The sequence below is a fragment of the Drosophila kikkawai genome, chromosome 3R (assembly GCF_030179895.1).
Source record: "Drosophila kikkawai strain 14028-0561.14 chromosome 3R, DkikHiC1v2, whole genome shotgun sequence".
NCBI classification, from domain to species: Eukaryota; Metazoa; Arthropoda; class Insecta; order Diptera; family Drosophilidae; genus Drosophila; species Drosophila kikkawai.
This window is the reverse complement of record NC_091731.1, coordinates 33,459,885-33,481,546: the sequence shown is the minus strand read 5'-3', so window position 1 is coordinate 33,481,546 and position 21,662 is coordinate 33,459,885. Positions and strand designations below refer to the sequence as shown.

The following is a 21,662-nucleotide window of genomic DNA, read 5'->3' as shown; positions in this document are numbered from 1 at the left end:
ATACAGCTATTACATTTTTATTATTATAAAGATTCTTTCTTGATAAACTTTACTTAAAATATTTCGTTTTAGAAGAATATTCTAATATGTTTATGGTTGTATCAATAATTTTTCTAAAGGCTAACTAAAAATTTGTTAAAAAAAATAAATACACGAATTTTCTTGGGTTAATGAAAGCCTTTTAAGCTATTTTAACATTCGGTTTCTGTCCCGATTATTCACTTGAAAACTTTTTACAGAAAAAGCTTTTGCCATAAAACCACTGCCATAAAAACACCAACTTATGCCAACATATCTGCCACTTGTTGCTTCCACTTGCCCCACTCAAAAACGAGTTTATTTTCTCGTCTATACGCTGGCTATCAAAGTTTCAGGATTTTGTTAAAGGGAAATTAATTCGCCACCCCGGAAAAAAAAGAAAGAAAGCAAACTCATCAATCTGTGGCCAGCAGCTGCTCGGCCAAAACTTTTCCGCCAATGAAGTCAAATCGAACTTCGAGCCCAAAAAGCAGCATTGAGCATTGGTTTTCAAATTAAAAGAGGCAGCCGACTGTGAAGGGAAATTGGAAAACTGTTGCATATTTGCGGGCAGAGTGGCCTATATAGACCAAATACCGAATACCGCCCACACACCCCTATATAGGGTGAGTTTTCCCACTCGGAAAAACCCACAAAAAACGCCCAACTCTCTGGCCAACGAAAAATGATTTCCGTTCATAAATCATCATAATGGCGAAGCCAGGACCCAGCACAGGAGTATGTAAGTACGGAAAACATGGCCAAAAACCAGAAGCGGGAACTAGGGGCCAGAACCAAATGAAGACGAAACCGTTTGACCAGCTAACGATGGGGCATTTTCCCCTTGTTGGCGGGCAGGGGGGGGGGGCCAAGTGGAAAAGTAGAAAAGTGCGCCCGTGCGTTTGTCTGTCACGCACACAGCGGAATGGAGGGCAAGAGAGGGGAAAAGTGAATAGTTACGGAAATGTAAGTTTGGAATTTATCGACTAAAAGATATCTGGTATAAATAGTTTTAGAAATAATATAAAAATATTGAAAATGCCAATGAAATGTGGGTCTCCCTAAAATATACAAATTTTCAAAAGATAAAAAACAAAATACTTTAGAATCCCTTAAATGTTTAATAAAGTTATAAATAAATTTTAAAAACTATTTCTTATATATATATTTAATTTTAAATTAAATTTGGCTTTTGCATTCACCAATCTGACCCAAAAGATCCTTTGCTGGCCCTTGATATATTCGTGCATCCTTCACCTAACGGTTGCCAACGCACACACTCTCACAAAGAGCACACTCTCACACACACACCCACACACACACACTGTGCTGTGCGTGTGACGTCAACAAATGGAGCTGGAACGAAATGAAACGTTTTAATTAGACAAAAGAGCAGGGCAACTATTTATTTCCATTTCTGCTTCGACTGTTTACTGTCCGCACAGCCCGCAGCAAGGCTGCAGATACAGATACAGTTGCTGGTCGCAGATATAGATACAACAGATACTTGGCCAACTATTCCGGAGCAACCCGCTCACTTGGCTTGGCTTGGCTTCAGGGGCCTGCAGCCGCTGATAAAACCCCCTTTGGCCACAGAAATTGCAATGTTCTCCTCCATTCCGCTTTTAATTTTCCACTAAGATTGTAAGCTTTGAAAATAAGGAAAAAAATGTATTATATTTATTGGTTTAGCTTTTAAATATTATAATAGTAAATAGTTTTAAAAATATTAATAATTATAATTGTATTTTCAACTGTCATTTTTTTCAGTGCAGTGTTCATAGTATTTTTAGAAATTTTAAAACTTTCTAAAAGCGTTGGAGATTCACCAAAGATTTTTTTTTTAATTTTTTTCACATAAATTGTAGTATTTATTACTTACATGGGAACCATAAAAACGGCCATGGATTTGAAATCAATTGAATGTGTGCCTAAAAGTGGACCTAGAGTCTGAAATCTTAAACAAAAAAATTACAAATACAATTCCAATTTCAATTACAATTATTTCCAATTTAAAACCTAAACCATTGTATTTTTGAATTTGCTATTTAATGAAAATCATCCAAGATTATTTCGGACTTATATAATTTCTAATACTCACTTCCCTTTTCTCTCAGTGCACTGACTGTGGTGAGTGGCGGCAGCCACTTGGATCCTGATAAGCGAACATATTTTGCGCAGCATACTTGCGAGGGCAAACATTGGCAGTGGCCAAAGAATTGCTGGGAAATTGCTCATTCTCTGTGGGAGTGTGTGAATGCGGTGGTGTATGGTGTGGTGTGCGGGGCCTGTGCCGGAGAAGGCAACGAGAGACAGTGCTTCGAAAGATTCTTTAGCCAACAGTGCTGCAGATTTATGCATACCACACCAGGGCTGGCTACCAGATCAGGGACATTCCGATGCTTCCTGCCGGCAAGCTTCACCTAAAAGTATGCTGTGCGAAATCTCTCGTATTTGCAGTTTCCGTTTTAGTTTCCCCTGCAACTGCTGTGTGTGCGTCTGTGTCTTCTCCTTCATTTCCCGGCTGCTGCTAACTGCATTTCGCTCGACTTAAAAGGAAAATCGCAAGTCAAACAACTCGAGTGGCTGAGTATGAGCAGGCGAGTGTGTGTGTTCGTGGGTGCGCAAGCAATCTGAACTTTTCAATGCTCGATTGCCAGCTGCTTTTACACATTTTCCCCATTTTCCATTCACCCTCCCCCCTATATTCCCACCCCACTCCCTTGGACAGCTCAATTAATGGACAGGCAGGCAATGAAAATTCTCCATAAGTTGACAGAAATCGTTTTCGGGCCTTCCGCTTTTTTGCATGCCGGAGAAAATCGAGACTGAAGCGAAAACTTTTCTTCATTTCCCAGAATTATCTTTGTGTTCTACACAAACACACATGAATCTTGGCATGGGAGTCGGGGCTGCGTTTTCCTCATCCCCCTGGCCTTTCCACTGCCTTTATTTTCCCTCTAGGTCAGCGCGAGTCAACGACACTTGGCAAAACGACAGCGCATTCAAAGAACAACGGTGAGGGGAAAGCAAGGGGGGAAGGGTTCACTGAAAGAAAAGGTATATATATATATTTTAAGATATATTTTCCCTTTCTTATATACCAAATTATCTTTAAATTCAACTTCTTTATCTTACTTTTACTTGCAGTAAGTTCCCTAATATATATTCTTGTCTGTGTACAAGGGAGGCCACGTTAGCTTGTTGGCTTATAATAAAAAGTACTTCATTTACTTTGTGCAATTTACAACTGTGAAATAAACAGGGAAGCGACAAGGCCAAGGAGCTGCCGGCAAAAGTGGGGTGGGGAAAATGGAAGTGCGGTCATGCTCTGCTCCCTCTTGCACACAATATCCCCTCTTTTATCCTCCTTAACCCCATGGTGCCCGCATCTTTGTATCCCCGCCGTTGTCGCTTTGTTTTATTACCCGTTCGCCTCCGTTTTCATTCCGGCGCAGTTCATCTTGCTCCGGTTTGTTTTCCTCGCCCTATAATTTATTTATGCATGTATTTTATTAAAGATTTCCATGGCGTCGTTGCCGTTCTCGTTGTCGTTCTCGTTATCGCCGCTGTCGTCATGCCAGCCATCCCCTCAGTTCCCTTCCATCGGATGTTGACAAAGAAATTACTTATTAATCATATTTGAGCGTTGATTTCTCGACGCCAGAAAGGATCACGAGCAGCTGCTATGGGACGTCCGTATGCGTGCATCAACAGATGGCGCAAAAATTATAGCCATCCTTATGAAAAATATTTACCAAAAGGGAGACTTTAACATTTTAAATATTGTGAGGATGGAATTTATCGATAAAAGGATATTTTAATATAGTAAACTTTACGCAGATGCATGAAGTAAAGATTTAAAATTATAGTTGCAGTATAAATTCAGCTTTAAACTTACTAAGAATACATATTTTCCTAGGCCCTGCTGTATCTTTGCTAGTATGGCTCCTGTATTATCTCATGTTATCCTTTGGCTTTCTCTGTGCGGCTTCCTCTGTCATCATCGTGGTTTTCCACATGCAAACACACTCATTGCGATGCAAGAGGAGGAAAATGAAAGGTCTTGCTCCATTTCGTGACTCTATTCATTACCCGGCTTCTCAGTCCTCCTGCAGTCCTCCCCCTGACATTCCCCCAGCATCCACCAGCACCACCCCTCCTGGCTATGCCACATAATTGCATTTGCTCATCAGAGACACATCCATTGGATGGATCTATATACAGGCATTTGTCCCGCATCATGTCGCTGCGTTTGCTCTGAGCTGAAAAGACATTTTCGAAAATTAATTTTAGAATATATTTTGTCTTGCGTGTGCTTGGCGCTTTGTTTACACAGCGATCGCCGGGGAATATATACCATTCTGTGGGGGGATTGCGTTTTTTCTCGAAACACTTGTCTTTCATATATCTTGCAGTCGCGTTGCGATACAGGAAGTCCGCAATTCGCTGTCAAATCAAGAACCCCTAATACCTAATGCCAGCAATTGAAGACGTTTGCTAATCAAAATCTAAATCAGAATCAGCACAAAGTCAGAAATCGGACAGAAGGCAGAGGCCAAAATCACTTGAGATCTTTACACCGACAGATGCCCCTCAGGGCACCCTGTATGGGCATCGATTGACGTGATATAGTGATGGCAAGAGACTTTATTAAAAACAGGAAGGATCCAGAAACTAATAAGGAAAAATCCATAAAGGAAAATAAAAGGAAAAGAAACAAAATATTATATTATATTTAAGTATACATTTGTATTTAAAGTTTAAGTTAATAACGACATTGACAGTCACATTTTCCTATTATTTCTTATGAATATAAGTACGTTTTTAATAAATATTGCTAGAATTTTCTCTAATTTTATTCTGTATTTGTATTAGTCCAAAACTAGAAATATAAATTTATTGAAGAATACATTTCTGTCAAAAAAAAAAGGACAGATGGTCCGCACTATTACGATGGTGGATGGATCCCATCCGATGCACTGCCTCCGCTCAGCTGTCGAACGCCGGCAACGCCAAAAGAAAATAAAGACTAAGAGCAAAAACCAAAAAAAAAAAGCAAGAAATGGCAAAATGAAAAAAAAAGGAATAAAGGAATAGACAACGCCAAATGCCGCCCGGCCAAATGGCCAGCCGGATCGGCCCAATATATTCTGACCGATTCAGAGTTGTTTGCTTACACGGGGTAGCAGCGGGCGAAAGGGGTCTATTGGACATGACGTTGTTGGAAAAATGAGTAAATAACAATGGATGGTGAAATTATTGAATAATAAACAGGTCTTTATGAAGGATATTGATGTATGTATTAAATTGAAACACAAAGATATCGCCATATATTAACTTGTTTTCATTTATAAATATTTATTTAAAAAATTATACTGTAAAATATCTTTGTTTTTAAATATTAATGTCTTTGATTTAATTTTTGAGCTGATGGATTATTATTTTGTCCCATATCTATTCCTATTTTGCAATAACTGTACAATAAGTCGTATACGTAATATTATAACCCATAAAGCAGTTTTTTTTTTAATCTTATTTTCTAGAAAACTAAATAAAAATTTAAGCAATTTTTGTTAATGGATAACGGATACTGGATAATTTGGATCTTAATAAACCAATTTTTTCTATTTACAGTACATCTAGTCGTATACGCAATTTTGTAGTTTTGCTAGTGTTATTATCTAGAACTAAGTATATTTGAAATATGTTTTAATACTTGCAGTTAGTTAAGAGTCAGAAATAACTCCACTCGAAATCAACAATAAGTATGTCTCTCTCCATTTACTCTTTATTGCTGCGTCTCTATTCTGGGCTATTGTTGTACGGCGTATGCCCAAAAATAGCTTGGAGTATGCGTGGGGTTGCCCTGGGGAGTACGGAGTGGAGAGGTGGGAGAAAGGAGATTCTATGTGTCCAAAGAGCAGAAGTACGGAAAGTGACGAGTTTCAAATTTGACGCGCCTCAGACGTCGGGCAGCCGCACTAATTGCACTCGCTTGGCCTAAAGGAGAAATTGCAACAGGCGGACAATTAGCGAGCGAACTCATTCGCAATCGCATTCATATTCACATTCACATTTGCTCAAAGAAAGAACAACACCAACAACCAGCACAAGTACACTGAGAAATATCTAACAATTTTTTTAAACTAATATTTAAATTAAAAGCGAAAGGTCTAGTTTAGGGGAATGCTTTTTGTAGAATTAAAAAAGAGAAACGTACACGTGATGCTTAGATCCTGAAATATTTTTCCCCATGTAGAGACATTACCAAAAAAAAAAAAAAAACCAACAAAAGTTTTGAAACACGACGAAGATCAACATTCAAAATTCAAAACTGAGCAGACGTCAGCAGAGCAAAGGCGGCGCAGCTGTTGGGGAGCAGCGAGTGAGAGTGGAGAGATGATAGTGAGAGGCGGCGTGGAGAATGAGAGCGGCAAGTGAGAGTGGGGATCTCTGGCCGTCCCGCTTGCACTTGCGCCCAGCCACTTGCCTCACCATGCCCGGCTCAGGCCATCTCGCTCTGTTCCGGTGGGCAGACAGAATAATTCTAGCCAGCAGCAGAGGCGGCGGCAGAAGCAGCAGAATTAGAAGCAGCGGCTAAAACAGCAGAAAACAGAAAGCAGAAGACCCGTGTGATCGTGTAATTCGCCTCGTGTGCGTTCCGTTATTCCGTAATTATTCCGGATTTGTTTGCGAAACAAGTTGAAGTGATGCGTTTTTGATTGCCATTTCAATTTGTTTCGCCTTCTCGGTGTGTTTTGTCATCGGCACGGGGTATCCGTTGTTCCGTTGTCCCATTGTTCCGTTGTCCCGTTGCTCCCCGTTGTTCCATTATTCCGTTATTCGTTCTCCGTATCCGTTGTTCGTTGTTATCGTGCCTTTCGTCGCCGCCATTCGACCAGTCTCCCTCTCAGTTTAAAAATCAATCAGTTACCGAGAGGATCGTGGGCACAGTCCTAAAAGGATTCCTAAAAAACCGAAACCACATAACTAAACCATTATCCAGCGCTCTACAAGTTATTAACAAGCGATCGCGCCGCGAAATTCCACTTGTTTATATAATAATCGGCGGCTGCCAAGAGCCCAACGGAATATACAAAAGAAAAAAAAATTCATTCATTTCGTTCATTTTTTCAGGCCACAAGAAAAGCAAGAAAAAACCGAGCATTTCTGCGTGTTATATGTGTTATTGTTTGTGATCAGTGATCAGTGGATCCAGTGGAACGGACCAAGTGAAAGTGAACACACAAGAACGCCAAGGAAAAGAAGAAAGCTAAAGTGAAAAAAAGATAAACTGCAATCGCATCGTGTAGGAATTCGAAGCCAGAACCATGTCGGACATTGAGGATGTTTTCGGTGGCTCCGCCGAGGAGACCAAGCCCGAAACCGAAGCCAAACCCGATGCTGATGCCGAGAGCAAGACCAGCGTGGTCACCGAACATACCGAGGAGGTGATTCCCGGCGAGACCGAGAAAATGGTCACCGAGACCATCGACGAGGACGGGGATGTCGTGGAGGAGACCACCGAAGTAACCCGCAAAACTGTGAAACGCACCATGAAGATCACTGAGGTGAGTAATTACATCTTATCAATAAAAACTTTCATTAAGTTAAAGTTGGGTTTATAAAATAGATATTTTTTATATGTAATATTCCCTTTAAAAAGATTTATATAAGAAAAATATTATTTATCATGTTTTTAAAGCCTTCAAAATGAGCAATATGTTTTTGCAAAACATGAAATATTTCCAAAATGTGTTTTTGTTTACCACTTGTTTCTCTTAAGGAATTTATTAAACAACTATAAATTTAACTATAAGTATAATCGCAACATTGTTTGACTTGTATTTTCCTCTGCCAACTTTATATTTATTTTAAGAAGTTTACTTTGAAAAATTCTCAACCAGAATAATCATTATTTGCCGCACGATGGTTGATTAATGACTTGGTGACATGCGAATAATATTTTTTGTTTTAAATAAATATATATATATAAAATAATTGAAACCAAGTATAGAATGACTTTTTCAAAAACTTCTCACCCTTGAGGCGCTCTTCTTATGAAACACTATTAATCATTATTTATATGTTCTGAAAAAGGGATCCAACACACCGATCTCTTTGCTTGTGAAATTGGCCAAAACATGGCGAACTCTGGCTATATTATTTATACCAAATGCCATTTCTCTATGTGCGTCTTAACAAATTGTTTATACGGTCCCACGAATATTATAAATCTTCCCCCTACATTATACATCACACACACTGCAGCACCGATATAGGCGGACATATAAGCGGATATATATAAATCTCACTGGTTCGGCCACACTTTCTATAGGCGACGTCGTCGAAAGAAAAGCAAAGAACCCACAAAAAAAAAACATAGGAGAAAACAAATTTTGCAGCTGTTTGATTTCGGCGCAAATTATCACAAAAGATTCCAATTTGCGGGGCAATATAAAAAAAAACGAAAATTTAAATATTGTTAAGCAGAAATCACTTAAATACTCGATGCCAAAAAATCCTCAACAAAAAGCGGCCGACAGACGAGAGAAATTGCAAAAAAATGAAATGCAATAAATTCTGTGCCGCCAACAAATGCAAAGTCTTCTGCAGAGAAACAAGTATCAGAAAAACAGGAAAATAAAAAGAAAAGCCAGCTAGCAGGCGAGTGCGTATGTAAAAAAGTAACAAATAACAAAAAATAAATATTGAGGTTTCCGTGTCTTGCGGTCTGGCGCGTTCTCAAGATGGGGAGAAGGTGCGGGTTTTAGTGGCACACGGGGTGCTGTTGTGGTGCAGCAATTAATTGCCACAAATCGTTGCACAAAATTACAAATTGCATTTCCGGCTTGGCGCGGCAGCCACGCATGCAGTTTCCTCCGCTGCTGCCGCATTTTCCTCTCTCTCTTCTTGTTTTTGTTGTTGTTGCCCGGGAATCTTCGATTTCTCTGCTGCCGCTGTTTTACGACTGTCTGGCTCCCTCCTCCCCCCTGGTTTTGTTTTTCTTTTTTTTCTTTCGTCGAGTTTTATGGCAGCCAAATTAAATTTGCATTGCAATTTACTTTTTGGGGTCGGCTCGGCCTTTTCTCGTTTTTATGGGGCCCGGAATGGAAATGAAAACGCATGAGCTGTGTAAGCCAGGGTCCCGTGGATAAGGATAAGGATGTGTGTACACACATATGTCCGTCCATGTGTGCGTGGCATATGGAATGCGTGTGTGCTTCGCCTGGAGCAGCTTACCGAACTAATTGCGTTGCCAAAGTCCGGATCCGTTTGCTAAACTCGTGAACTGCTAACATGCTGAACCCATGAACTGGCGGACTGGCGAACTTTCCACTTTCACTCTCTCTTGCCCGCCGGCTCTGGCTTTGGCTCTTCCTGGCCAAAAGCCCGGCTAATGAGTCACGTAGCGTTCTTGTCATTTTTATGCGCTTAACAGGTCAAAGTTCCAGCCGCAGGGCTACGTGACCCAAGTCGACTTTGAATTGAAAATGCAAAATTAGTTAAATAAAGTCACAGTTGTTCCGCTTCCCCTTACACCCAGCTCCTTGCCCCGTTTTATCCTTAATTCGGACTACCCGGAAAACTGTCATAAATTTCACAGTTGATTTAACCATTGTCCGTTTGTTTGCCGATTTGATTCGCTCATTACACGATGGTTTTCTATGGGGTATTTTACCTTTTGTGAGATGTTTGTGGCTGCAGCTGTATTGTTAATCATAATTTATAAAATATTATGGAAAAAATATATAAAAAATTTAAATCTTATCAAAGGGAAATCAAATAACCTCCCACTGTTTTGAAATAACATTAAACAAAGGGACAGTAGAGTTCAGGGATAAAAAATATAGCCAAAAAAATTACAAAATTAATTCCATAGTGAAATTCAATTAGCTCCCACTGTTTTCTGATCAAATTTAACAAAGACATCAGTGCGTATGAGTAATGCAATATAGCGTATACGCCTCATATGTCATAAAAAGGGCTGCATAAACTCAAACAAATAAGCTGTAAGTACTTATTAACTATAAATAAACAGAGAATACACACAACTGGGTACTGTTCAGTCGGTGACCTCAGTTGTTATTCATCATCCTTTCCAAATCAGGATATATTTAGGCAAATCTTTGCTCAGCTCGCAGTCCAGCTCAAATGGGCCATGCTAATTTGTGCAACAAGCCGGAAACTCACATAACCAGGCGGCAAACCAAAGACAACCCAACTCTCAACCCACTCACATGGATAATGGAATTTCCTGTGGCCACCGTGGGTCCCATTGTCGTTGGTTTGCTTTCCTGTCCTGTCCCGTCCAGGATACCGTTGATTAGACATCATAATATTGAACAGAGATTAATTGGAAATCCATGAGGGGGGACCAGATCCCCGCTCCCGGCTTAGAGAGGATTTAGTTGCGCATACGGATGATGGGAAAACTATTTTCCGAGCTTTTCCGTGCGATTAGCCTGGCCACGAATCGGTATCGTACACCACAGTAATTTCCCCTCGTTGCCTTTTATTGTATTGGCTGTGATATTAATTTGTTTTCAAATTCGCCAGCGCATTCCGCAAAACTGTGGAAAACCACAGCTCTAATCAGAGCAGGGACAGCTGTCTCTGCAATATCCCACCCCTTGAGCGCCCATCGTAAACTACCACCCCCTGCATCGCACCTCCTCCTCCTGCAAAATGGTTCCCTAACGCCCTTCACCCCCATTCATTGACAGCTGTCAACGCGGTGGCGCCTCTTCAAGTCCAAACAAATATCTCACTGGCAGCCATTGAAACGTGTGTTTCACATACTGGCTGTCTGTATGGGTTGAATATTTGTACACTAGGAGAAATATATAAATTATTATTATAAGCTAAGTATGTTAAATATTGTTACAAATGAAAAATACTTAACTTAAAGTAAGAAAATCGTGACGAGATAGACCTTTTAAGCTTTTTTAAAGAGCAAATGATTATTCAAAATATTTTCTACAAAATTAATTTCCTTAAACTGTTTCTGTGTATCCAATACACATAGGTGTATGTCCGTTTGTTTGATATTTGTGTTGAATTTTTTTTTTAAAGGCGTGACACAACAAGACGATTCAATGTCAGGCGTCTCTTGGCCTTTGATGCTCGCTTAGCTTCCATTCACTTGTTGCAGTTCCCAAGGAGATTCCACCACCCCCAACGGCACCCTAAAAGCCACCCATGAATTCAAAGAAAACACAAAACCGCCCATATTTATTCCAAATTTCGAGTACATTTGGTCAGTTATTTATGCGCTTCGCTTTCATTTCGTCGGCGTTTCGTTTCGTTTCATTTCGCTTTGCCTCGCCTCGCCCATGGTGCCCGGCGCTGGCTGTGTTTTATTTATTTGTGCCTTTGGCTGTTCAAACAATTTATAATTTTAATGCACACACAGAGCCCAGCCGTTGACTGAATACAATCGAAATATGTTTATATAATTGAAAAGCAAACGTTTTGCGTGAAAACATAAGGCGATGTGGCTGTGTGTGTGGTTGATATGTGCTAGCAGCGATCCCACATTCATGCTGGGGTATATAAATAAAGCTGCCAAATTGTGTACACGGGGCGTATGATGAACGTGCCATTTATGCCGCCGAGCTATATGCTCTATGTGAGCTCTCTCTCTCTCTCTTTACTCTCTGGCACATATTTCATGTAATTTTAAAACACTCTGCCTTATTTATTTATCCAGATCCAAAATCTAAAAACGCCGCCCCTTTCCTTAGGATGCTTTGACCTGCCGCAACGGAAATTCGCCGATTGCTGAGGCATCTTAACCCCACTCCTGCTCCTCCTGGACGGAATTGGCCGAGCGTTACAGCTCAGCTAGAATAACAAACAAATAATTTCATTGCCTGCCATAAGCTTCCGCCACTCTTCGGGCGGATATTCTATTGAAAATTTATTTCAATTACATTTGAGCGCGCCGCAAAAATCTCAACAAATAAAATTCAATTTACAAAATGTTTTGCGTAGTTTTCTGCGTGCCGAGAGCCAATTTAAAAGGAAAAAAGGGGGGATGCGAAGGGCTGAAGCTCTCAACAATGTCGGTTCTGTTTTGGCAATTCAATGAGGAAATTTTGCAGATTTTCCCTAGCACTTTTCAACAGGGATCTCAGACCAAACAGAGCTCCTTTGGGAAAGTTTCAAATGCAAATGAAACAAACCAATTAGCTGAAAATTGCCAGTATTTAAAGGATCAAGCCTGCTTTAATGCTGCTGTTTGCCTCAGGTTATTAACATTTTCCTTCAATTAATATACACAGAATACACAGGCAATTGTTTCTTTGGCTGGCCAAGCGCAATTTGCAAATTACTTCAGCTGAACAAACATTTGGCCAACCCAAATCCAGTAATAAATTAACAACAGCTCAAGCATTGCAACACACTGACATCTGCTTGTTTACACAGAATCATCATCTGCTGGTCTCTATATTCGCCCCTCTTCCATGAAGTGCAAATAAATAAGCCCCATAAATTCACATTTCCATTTGGATGATGACCAAAAACTAACGAGCAACCAACAGGCACTGACCCCTAATCCGGTTCATAATTTCACAGGCCGAAAATTGACACACGGCCATGCTCTCGATTTGACTTTGTTTTTCGGTGGGCTGTGTTTTGGGAAATCTTATTTAATTCTAAATATTCCATCCACACCCCTTTATGCCCAATTTATTACCCATTTCCATGGAAATGTGCAATTTTATTGATAACCAATAGCTCCTATGGGAACTTCAATCATAGCGAATATGTAATTTTGGAAAACTAATTTTCAAACATAAATATAAATTATCTTTTACATTATTTTAGAAAACTTGTATAAATTTTATATTGAATTTCTCATTCAATCACGCTGTTCATATAATTAATTCAGTTATCGTATTTCGTTTACGTTTAATTGAATGCTATATATATTTTTTTGTATTCGTGGGCTTTAAATAAACGAATGTAATTACTACAGTCTGGCTGCAATTTGCGGTTAATGTGCCCATTAATATTCAAACGAAACCGGCTTTAATTGGGGACAAGTGGCCATAAGTCCGAATTAAGAGGCCCTCTCGAAAGTCAGCCACTTGGCCGTGACAATGGCTGCCATCAATTGGGGGAAAAAAAGAAGAATTCCTGAGCAAAGAGCTCGCGAGGAATATTAGCGAGAATGCCAGGAATTTGTCAACAGCATAGAAATCGAAAGTTAAACCCTACACGTATATATTTTATATACACTGGGAAGAAAATTTGAAAAGTTTCTTCTAGACTTTCCTGAGAGATATAGGCAGTCATTAGGAAAATATAAAATTCATAGATTTAATTGTATGTATAAAATCAGCCTTAACTTTAAAGTTTTTAAAGAAATATTTGCTCCTTAATAAAGACTTTAGTTTTATAATACAACATATAGTAACAAATTTATATCTACTTTTACATTTTTACCCAAATAGTTTAAGGAATGAAACCCTCATGATCCTTAGACCTCTCTACCTTTCTCTCAGTGTTCCTTCATATATATATAGCCGGGTAATATCGCTCGTCGTCGGCGGCTGGCGGCACAAACAGACACTCGACGTCAATTGGCACTTTGATTGCATTTCGATGCAGCTTCCGACTTTGATTCGGATTCGCTTCGCATTCGCAGTCAGTTGCATTGCAAAACCCCAAAACAAAGCAGACCCAACCAGCGCGCACCGACGAATCAGTCGCGGAGCAATCGAACCGAAACTATTGATTTATAGCTCTTCTATATGGCCAGCTGGAATGAAATGGAATCAGTCCGGTCAGCTAAAGCCAAATAAATAGATTAGTTTTGGATACAACCTCCCCTCGGTCCACCACAGCCTTTTCGAAAATTGCGTAGTTTGTGACGTGCGATCCCGCGTGTGTGTGTGGGTGTGTGTGTGTGCAAGTGTCAGTGCCAGTGCGATCCAAAGAATATATATATATATATATACATATATATCAAACATATTCTACCATTTATCGCAAAACTACGAAATTTCTATTGAAAATCTGCGCAATAGCCAAGATTGCTTCCCATTCAAGTTAATTTCGATTTTGGCAAAAGCGGATTAGACCCAAATTCTCCCCTCTCCTGCTCCGGTCCGAGAAGCACCCAATAGAACCCAACTAAAACCACCAGGAAGCCAAACGGTCGTCATGGCCATCACAGACGCTGCGGTAAGTCGCTCATCAGGGGGGCACAGGGCCGGACTCGAGAGGTTTATATACTGTGCACACTATAGTGCAAAATACAAAGTACAAAATGCTCTCAAGGATTTGTCTTAGAAACGTATGCTGTTGACAAATGGAAAATGGAAATGGAATATTGTATTTTTAATATTTTTAAAAGTATGTATTTTCATAATAGAGGATATTTTCATCTTCCTCTTAATTTTTGGAAATATAATTTTAGTATATTTAGTTTCTTCAATTTAATCTCCATTTACCTCAATTCTTAATAAAGTGCCAACATCATCTCTTATAAATTACCTTTATAAAAAAAAGGTTACCTGGTCAATCAATCAAAGTGAATTTAGTTAGAAAAGAGGTATTAATCTAATGAATTTTCCATCTCACATTCCCTCCAAGCTCCAAGCTCCTTAGTATCCCATTTTATGGGATAAACTCTTAAAGTTTTCCCCACTCAATCATTCGATCAAAATTCTGTAACATTTCCAATGGTTCCCTCCTCTCCGCCACTCAACAAATTAAAACTGCCCGAGGGCGAGAAAATCTATCGACTTAGCTAACTGAGCCACACCAACAATGGCCCCCAAACAATTTCCTCCCAACAAATTTTCCAAAAAATAATCCAAGGGGGAGGAGAAGAGGGGAAGCCCCGAAACAACTCAAAACTTTCCCGACCTTGTTGTTGTTGTTGTGGTTGTTGTTGCTGCTTTTGTGTGTTTTCCTGCGCTTGCCACTTAGGTGTGAAAATCACTTGTCAATCTTTTATGTAAAGAAGTCGTCGCTGCTTTTGTCACCTGCTGCTCTCTGAGAAAATCCCCCCTCTGTTTGAGACTTTTCGGGGGGCTGCTGCTTGGCTCGTAAAATTTTGTCGTCTGCTTCCGTTTTTCTTCTGCACTTAATTGTGTCTGATCTGCACTGGGAAAAATAAGATATAATTTTTAAAGTGATGGAAAATTTTGAAAGTTTTTTAATAATAAATAGCAAGCCAAGAGAGGAAATTTCTTGAAGAATATATAAATAAAGTTTTCTCGTATTATTATTGTACTACATTTATCGGCTTACTTAATTTAATATTATAAAAATATTAAGCAAATCTGAAGACATTTAGAAATTCCTTTAATTATCCTACAAATATTTGAAAATATTTTAATTTGAATCTTTAAAACATGTAAATATATATATAGCTAATATTTTTTCATGTGTACCCTTTGTTGCGCTTCGTGCGTTTCTGCGTGTTGCGGTGTTGTTGTTGTGGTTCAAGGTGAGTCGACACCGACAGCGATAACAACAACAACGCGAGAGCGACAACAACCACAACGCCTCGACGCATCTTTCAATCAGATATCCTCCGATTTTCCCGCCCACTTTTGCTGCCTCGGGGTGGGGCAACCCGTTGATTTTCCTCCCAAAATTTCCCACTGCCAAGGACTTTGCTTCGCTTGGCTCTCTTTCCTCCTCTCTCTTTCCGTGATTTGCCCGCTTTTCTTATTTTTTCTTCGCTTTCCCCCCTTTTTCTGCCTTGGCTTTGGTCTGTTTATTTTGGCTGCGGGTTATTTTCTGCCTTCGTATTTTTCACTTAATAAAATTGTTTTCATTCGCCTCGACCGATGCCTTTAGTTAACTGCTTCTGCTTCTTTTTTCTTGCCTTTTCAATATGTTTAAAAATAAATGTTGTCGGAGTTTTCTTCCTTTATTACTTGTTCTCTGAGCTTCACTGCTATCGACACACATTTTTTTTATCTGCCCTCGGCCTTTGTTGCCTTTCCTTTCCCAGGTTTTCCCTTCGCTCCCTGGCTTTTCCTTCGCTTTATTATTTGCACTTTGTGCTGCTTTATTAGCAATTTTCTTAAGCAGTTTGTGGTCTCTCTTTTAGTGTATCGCTTAAGCAGCTCAGACTTTACACTAAAAGAAAATGTACAGAATTATTTAAAGTAAAAAAGGAAGGACTCAAGATCTTGATTACTTCCATTTTAATGTAATTAAAAATGTAATATCAACAAATAAAACCACAAATTTATTCTTTAAAGACCTTGTAGAATCGGACCCATGATAGCTGACCAACCAATATACAATCTTTATTTACTTAAAGCTATTTTATGGCATTTACTTACACTTTCGCAATATATTAGCAATTTTATTTGATTCCGTTCAGTGTTCTTACTGAATCACGGAACTGCCTCCATCCTTCAATTTTGCTGATGAAACAAATATTTATTTCTAGGTCCGCACTTTTCTCGACTTTCCGCCGTGCTGCCCATTTCCTTGGATTGCTTCCGTTTCATTGCTCATTCTTTTTCTTGTAAGAAAAAGAGACTGAGATCTTTGTTGCATTCCCACCTTTGGTTTTTCTTTAATTAGTGCGCCCCACAAGCGATTTAGATTAGGAGGTGATAATTTGATGGGTCCCTCCTCCTTTGTCGCGGGGGGAAAGGCTGCGGTCTGGGGACCTGAGGGTCCATTAGATTGATTAAATGCATTCGGCGGTCACTGCGGATTGTGGTAGTTCCCGTGGCCATTCCCACACATTGGCCAGATTTTCCCACGTAATATCAAACTTTATAGCCACGGCACTGCAGCTGTCACGAATGCGGTCCCCCCGAATGCCACGGGATTCCTTGTCGCCCGGGATTTGAATATTTCGGAAAATCATTTCCCAGCGCCATTTCCCCCATTGTCTTGTTCAGCTTACAGCGTTCGCGCAATCAATCAAAATGCGCCATGAAAAATAGATAGGGAGGTCGAGGCGGCGTTGGGAAAACAAAAGGCGAGTGGGAAAACATGAAACTAACGTTTACGGGAGGACACGATAAAAAATATGCTCTTATAAAGTCTTGTAAAAATATTTACCTTTTGAAGATTTAGTAAAGAAAATACGACTTCTTTTTTAATGATAATCAATTAATTAAAGTTAAAGTTATTTAATTAAGGCCGTCTTAAGCTTACTTTGGTTATTAATTCAAAAATTAACAAAATAAAGCTTTTTTATTTTTGTTCTCCTAATAATAATAAGCAAATGAATAATTGCCGCTTGTTAATTTAACATTATTTAATGGCAATGAATTAATAAAGCCAATTTATTTGTAATATAATTTCATTGATTGACAATTCAATAGCTTATTTCCTGGTGGCAACTATAATTAAAACAATGAGACTCACTCAGCACTGGAAAAATATTCAAAGCTGCCCCATAATGACCATAATTAACGAATTTTTCAATTGGTTACTTTTGATTGAAAATCAATTTAATTAATTTTCATTAAATACCACAAATTTTTCAGATTATGTGTAATTCAATAAAATTTCCCCTCCAATCGCATGTTGCATTTGTGATTTTATCCAGTGACTTGTGTCATCTTTGCTCCCAAAAGTATACACTGAAAATTTAAGAGGAGCTTAAAGTTTAAGGCAGCAATTTCTTGAAAGTGTATATATAGAACTTTATGACTCTAAAGGACTCTTCTCAGTCCTTATTCTCCGATTCCCATCGACGCCTGCATTTTCCCTCCAAGTAGAACAAACAAAGCCAAGTCAGCGAATACTGCGGATATGCATAGAAATCGAAGGAAATGGCAACAGGCAAGACAAACACTGAAAACACCCACATGAAACAGGCAACACACAAACACACACAAGGGGGACAGACAGACAAACAGCTGAAAATGCTCGCAATCTATCACAACATACAAAATATGTTCCAAAAGATTTTCAATTTATTTTCTCTAAAACGATTTTCTCTGTTGGCAGTGCATTCGATTGTTGTTGCTGGCAGCGAATGATGATGATGGTTTTGCAATGAGATGGTTTTTTGTTCGGCCAGGCTGAAATATACATAGAATGTACACTGTAAAGTTTATATTTATAAGAATAAGATGATATAGTTTATTGTTATTTAAGAATTAAAAGGACTATAGTTGAAGCTTTGTAAATGGTTTTTAGGTTGTTTTAATTTAATTTCATTTTTTATATAATTATAACAAGCATTCCCCTCAAATATTTATTTCAAAATTTGTTTTCCGTGTATTGAACACAAAAATCAATGAAACGAAATAAAGCTGAAATGCGCGACCAACTGCAAGTCCCAGAGAAGTTGATCGCCACATGTGCCTCTCTAATTAGTTGTCTGCCAGCGACCAGGGGGGAAAAGTGGGTTGGGAAAATGGACTGGGGTTGTAAGAAAAACAGGCACAAAGAAACACTGATCCCGGAAGTGGGCGATGACATTTAAGCAGCACGACAAGCGAACAACTGCAGTTCGATTGCTAAATCGATTCGGAGAATTTATTCTGGGAACTTCTTGCGAACGTTTAACAGGGCGTATGATTGATGCGGCACGCGTTCTCTAAATCAAGCTAATGACTAAAAACTTTCTTGAAAACAGCCTTTAAAATATAACAGAAAATTAATATTCCTGTTTTATTATTTAAAACATTTACAAACTAATGCAAATGCGAACCTCTATTCAAAGTTTAAATGCGTCCAACAGGGCGTATGATTGATAGGCGGCCCATGGGCTGAAGACTATTAGGCACAATCAGAAATGCACATAACCAGAGGACACAGAACATCCATAAAAATGTCACGTGGCTGTGTATCCCACGACCATAAATCAACTGCCCATTAGCTGAGACCCCGGGAAAAGTGAGGAAAATTATTAATTTACACGATTCCTACACGAAATGCAGAAGAAACCACTCGAACAGATCGTTAAATGCAAATTGAAGTCCCTGTCTCTCCTCCTCCTGCCATTTATCTATTTCTGTCTCGCTTTTATGGCTGTCATCGTTTGACGATCATTTTATGGGCACATTTCTAATGGAATCTATAGGATAGCCGTTGGCTGATGGATATTTCTGTGGGACCCAAGGCCCAGGCAAACAATCACGATATTTATAGACGAGTAATTTATGTGAAAGCAATATAAATGGAAATCAATTTATAACAAAGAAGTCAACAAGGGAAATTGAAAATAAAGTTACAGGAATATACAAATATTTAAAATTTGTATTCCTTTCAGGGTATTATAATTTCAGTTAAAAGTATTTTTAAGCTTAAATTTTCCCCAAAAAAAATATTATATAAAAGTATAAAGATAAATACTTATAATATCTTTACAGACCACTTGTTGTTTCTTTCAATTTCTTAACAAAAAGAAATGTGATATTTAATTCTGAAATAATAAAATTAAGTTGAAAGAAAAAACACCAAAACATAATAAAATTATTAGAAAATATAAAAAATAAAAATCTACAAGACACACATAACAATATGCTTGAAATATAAATGCTTTTCTTCATAATCCCCCTCTTTTTTTTAATTCCTATAATATATTTCACGTGTTTGGGGGTTAAATTGTTAAAAGTAAAAAAACATAGCCAAAAAGTTGAACTTTTTATATATGACAAAGATATTTTTTAAAACATTTTCAAGCTATTACTCATTACACAAAAATTGATTCATTGATAGGCTTCTGTGGGCCCAAGCTCATAATCCCTGAACTTGTTGTGCTCGGCCACTCGTCCGATTTCCCCCCTGTGTTCCGCGGTTCAGGCCAAGACCCATCAACACACTTTGACAATAACAAAATCTATAAATATTCCGCATAACACTCGGCTCTCTCAGCTATATATACTAGGCTTTTCCTTCTTCTTTTTTTTTGTGTTTTGGGAGGGCGACCCCAGACGAGGTGAAATTCTTCGGCAACATTTTCTGCTTTCCATTTGATGTTTCGCCTCTCTCTGCCTCGGCTCTTCATCTTTTTGTTTGATTATTTAAATTATAACCTACATAATTTTAATGGCTTGGAAAGAAACATACATATATATAAAATTAAATAATATTTATGGGGCGTAGACAGGCACATGGTCAGGCGAGCCAAACATTCCAAGATTGTGCAGAATAAATGGCGGATGGTTGGTCGGGGGCCAAGGGAAATCCTGGGATTCTCTCGGCCCCATAACCATTATTTTCATTTAAGTACAGGCCAACTTATTTGATTTGGACTTAAGTTATGGTTTATTTGGATGTGAGACTTTAGCTACCTTTAAGTTGGTTTTGTTTACCTTACTTTCAGGAGGAAAATCTTTAATATAATATAGATAAGAAAATATATATCGTTTATACTTTAAAGATAAAATTCCTAAAATATTTATTAAAAAAAAGGCCAAAGGCCATCTTAGAAAGTCCATTCAAAACTCACCCAAGTTCACCTCGATGAACTCACCTTCTCCACGCCGAAATTGAAAATGATTTACCTTGAAAGCAACGCGGTCACTCAGCTGAAAGTGTGAATCAGGTGGGAGTGAGACAGGCACACCCAAAAATAAAAAGAAAATAGAGGGAAAATAGAAGAAAATAGAAGAGGCCAAGGAGAAAGAGGAAGCAACAGTTTGCTCACCTTTAGCTCTCTTTTTCTGTTTCGTTAGAAGCAGCAGGTGTGTGTGCGTGCAGAAGAGCCAATTATCGCAAGTCGAAGAGAGTGCTCTACGGCAAACACCTGAGAGTTTTCCTCTATCGTTCTGTAATTGTGTGCGAGTTTTCCTCTGTGTGTGTGCGTGGAACACCTTCAGCGCGACAATGTCAATGATCATTTCTGACATGAGTGGATAATGGGGAGGTGGTGGACTGTGGGACGTGGGCGGCGTGCTGCCAAGAAAATAGAAACTCACCTTGACTCACCTCGTCAGTGGCTCTCAAACTGCCTTGATTTTTGCAGGTGATTTTTACACTTTCTCTAGTTTTTTTTTCGTTTTGCATCGGCGGGGTTAAAGCCCTCAACGCGAACCTTTGGCGCCTGTTGTCACCCTCACTCCCTTCCTGTGCCGCCCATTTATTTTCCGCCTTTTGTTTGTAAACATCGATTGGAACAGGGAGAGCGGAAAATGCAGCCAGACTACATACGCTTTCAGCACTTTTCCCATCCGCCCCCCTCGCTCACTGACAGCCCCAGTTGATGTTCGTCATTTATCTAGCCTGATTTTTACCATTTTTACGTGATTTGTATTTTTTATGCACCTAAAGGAATAAAAAGGCAGGATTTGCATAGCTAAAATCTGTCTGAAAAGCCACCTAATATAAGTATATATTAAAATTTAAAATAAAAGGTAATTTTTAAGCAATTTTTTAGTTCTTTAATTAACGAAAAGTCAAAAAAGTTAAATTAATATAATTTTAATGCTTTATTATGTTTCTTTTAATGATATAAGTGAACCTGTTTATAAAAAAAATTTTCTTTTATGTTAAACAATTTAGTAATATTTATTTTATTTTTTTAAATATTTATAATCAATATCCCCTTAAGTCAAATATTTTTCCAGTGCATTTTATTCTCTCTGATTTTTTTGCGCTGCATCTGCATCTGCGATATTTACATCAACATGCTGCAAATCCAGCTACGAATTGGAAATTCAAAAATCATTTCACTGCATATTGATTCA

The 21,662-nt window shown here is 38.7% G+C and overlaps 1 protein-coding gene across 9 annotated transcripts in view; it reads left to right on the top strand.

Moving 5' to 3' along the window:
• The first annotated feature begins 6,519 nt into the window (after positions 1 to 6,519).
• Positions 6,520 to 21,662, top strand: part of tmod (tropomodulin) — a 56,170-nt gene continuing 41,027 nt past the window's right edge. For 2 of the 9 annotated variants that reach the window (XM_070287042.1, XM_070287041.1), the window contains exons 1-2: positions 6,520 to 6,675; positions 7,159 to 7,592. In XM_070287042.1, the coding sequence (XP_070143143.1) occupies positions 7,353 to 7,592 (240 nt within the window). In that variant the 5' untranslated portion in view covers positions 6,520 to 6,675; positions 7,159 to 7,352. Of the gene's footprint in view, positions 6,676 to 7,059; positions 7,593 to 14,021; positions 14,218 to 21,662 lie in introns of those variants that run through there. The other 7 variants (XM_070287046.1, XM_070287045.1, XM_070287049.1 and 4 more) reach the window with 5 other exon arrangements.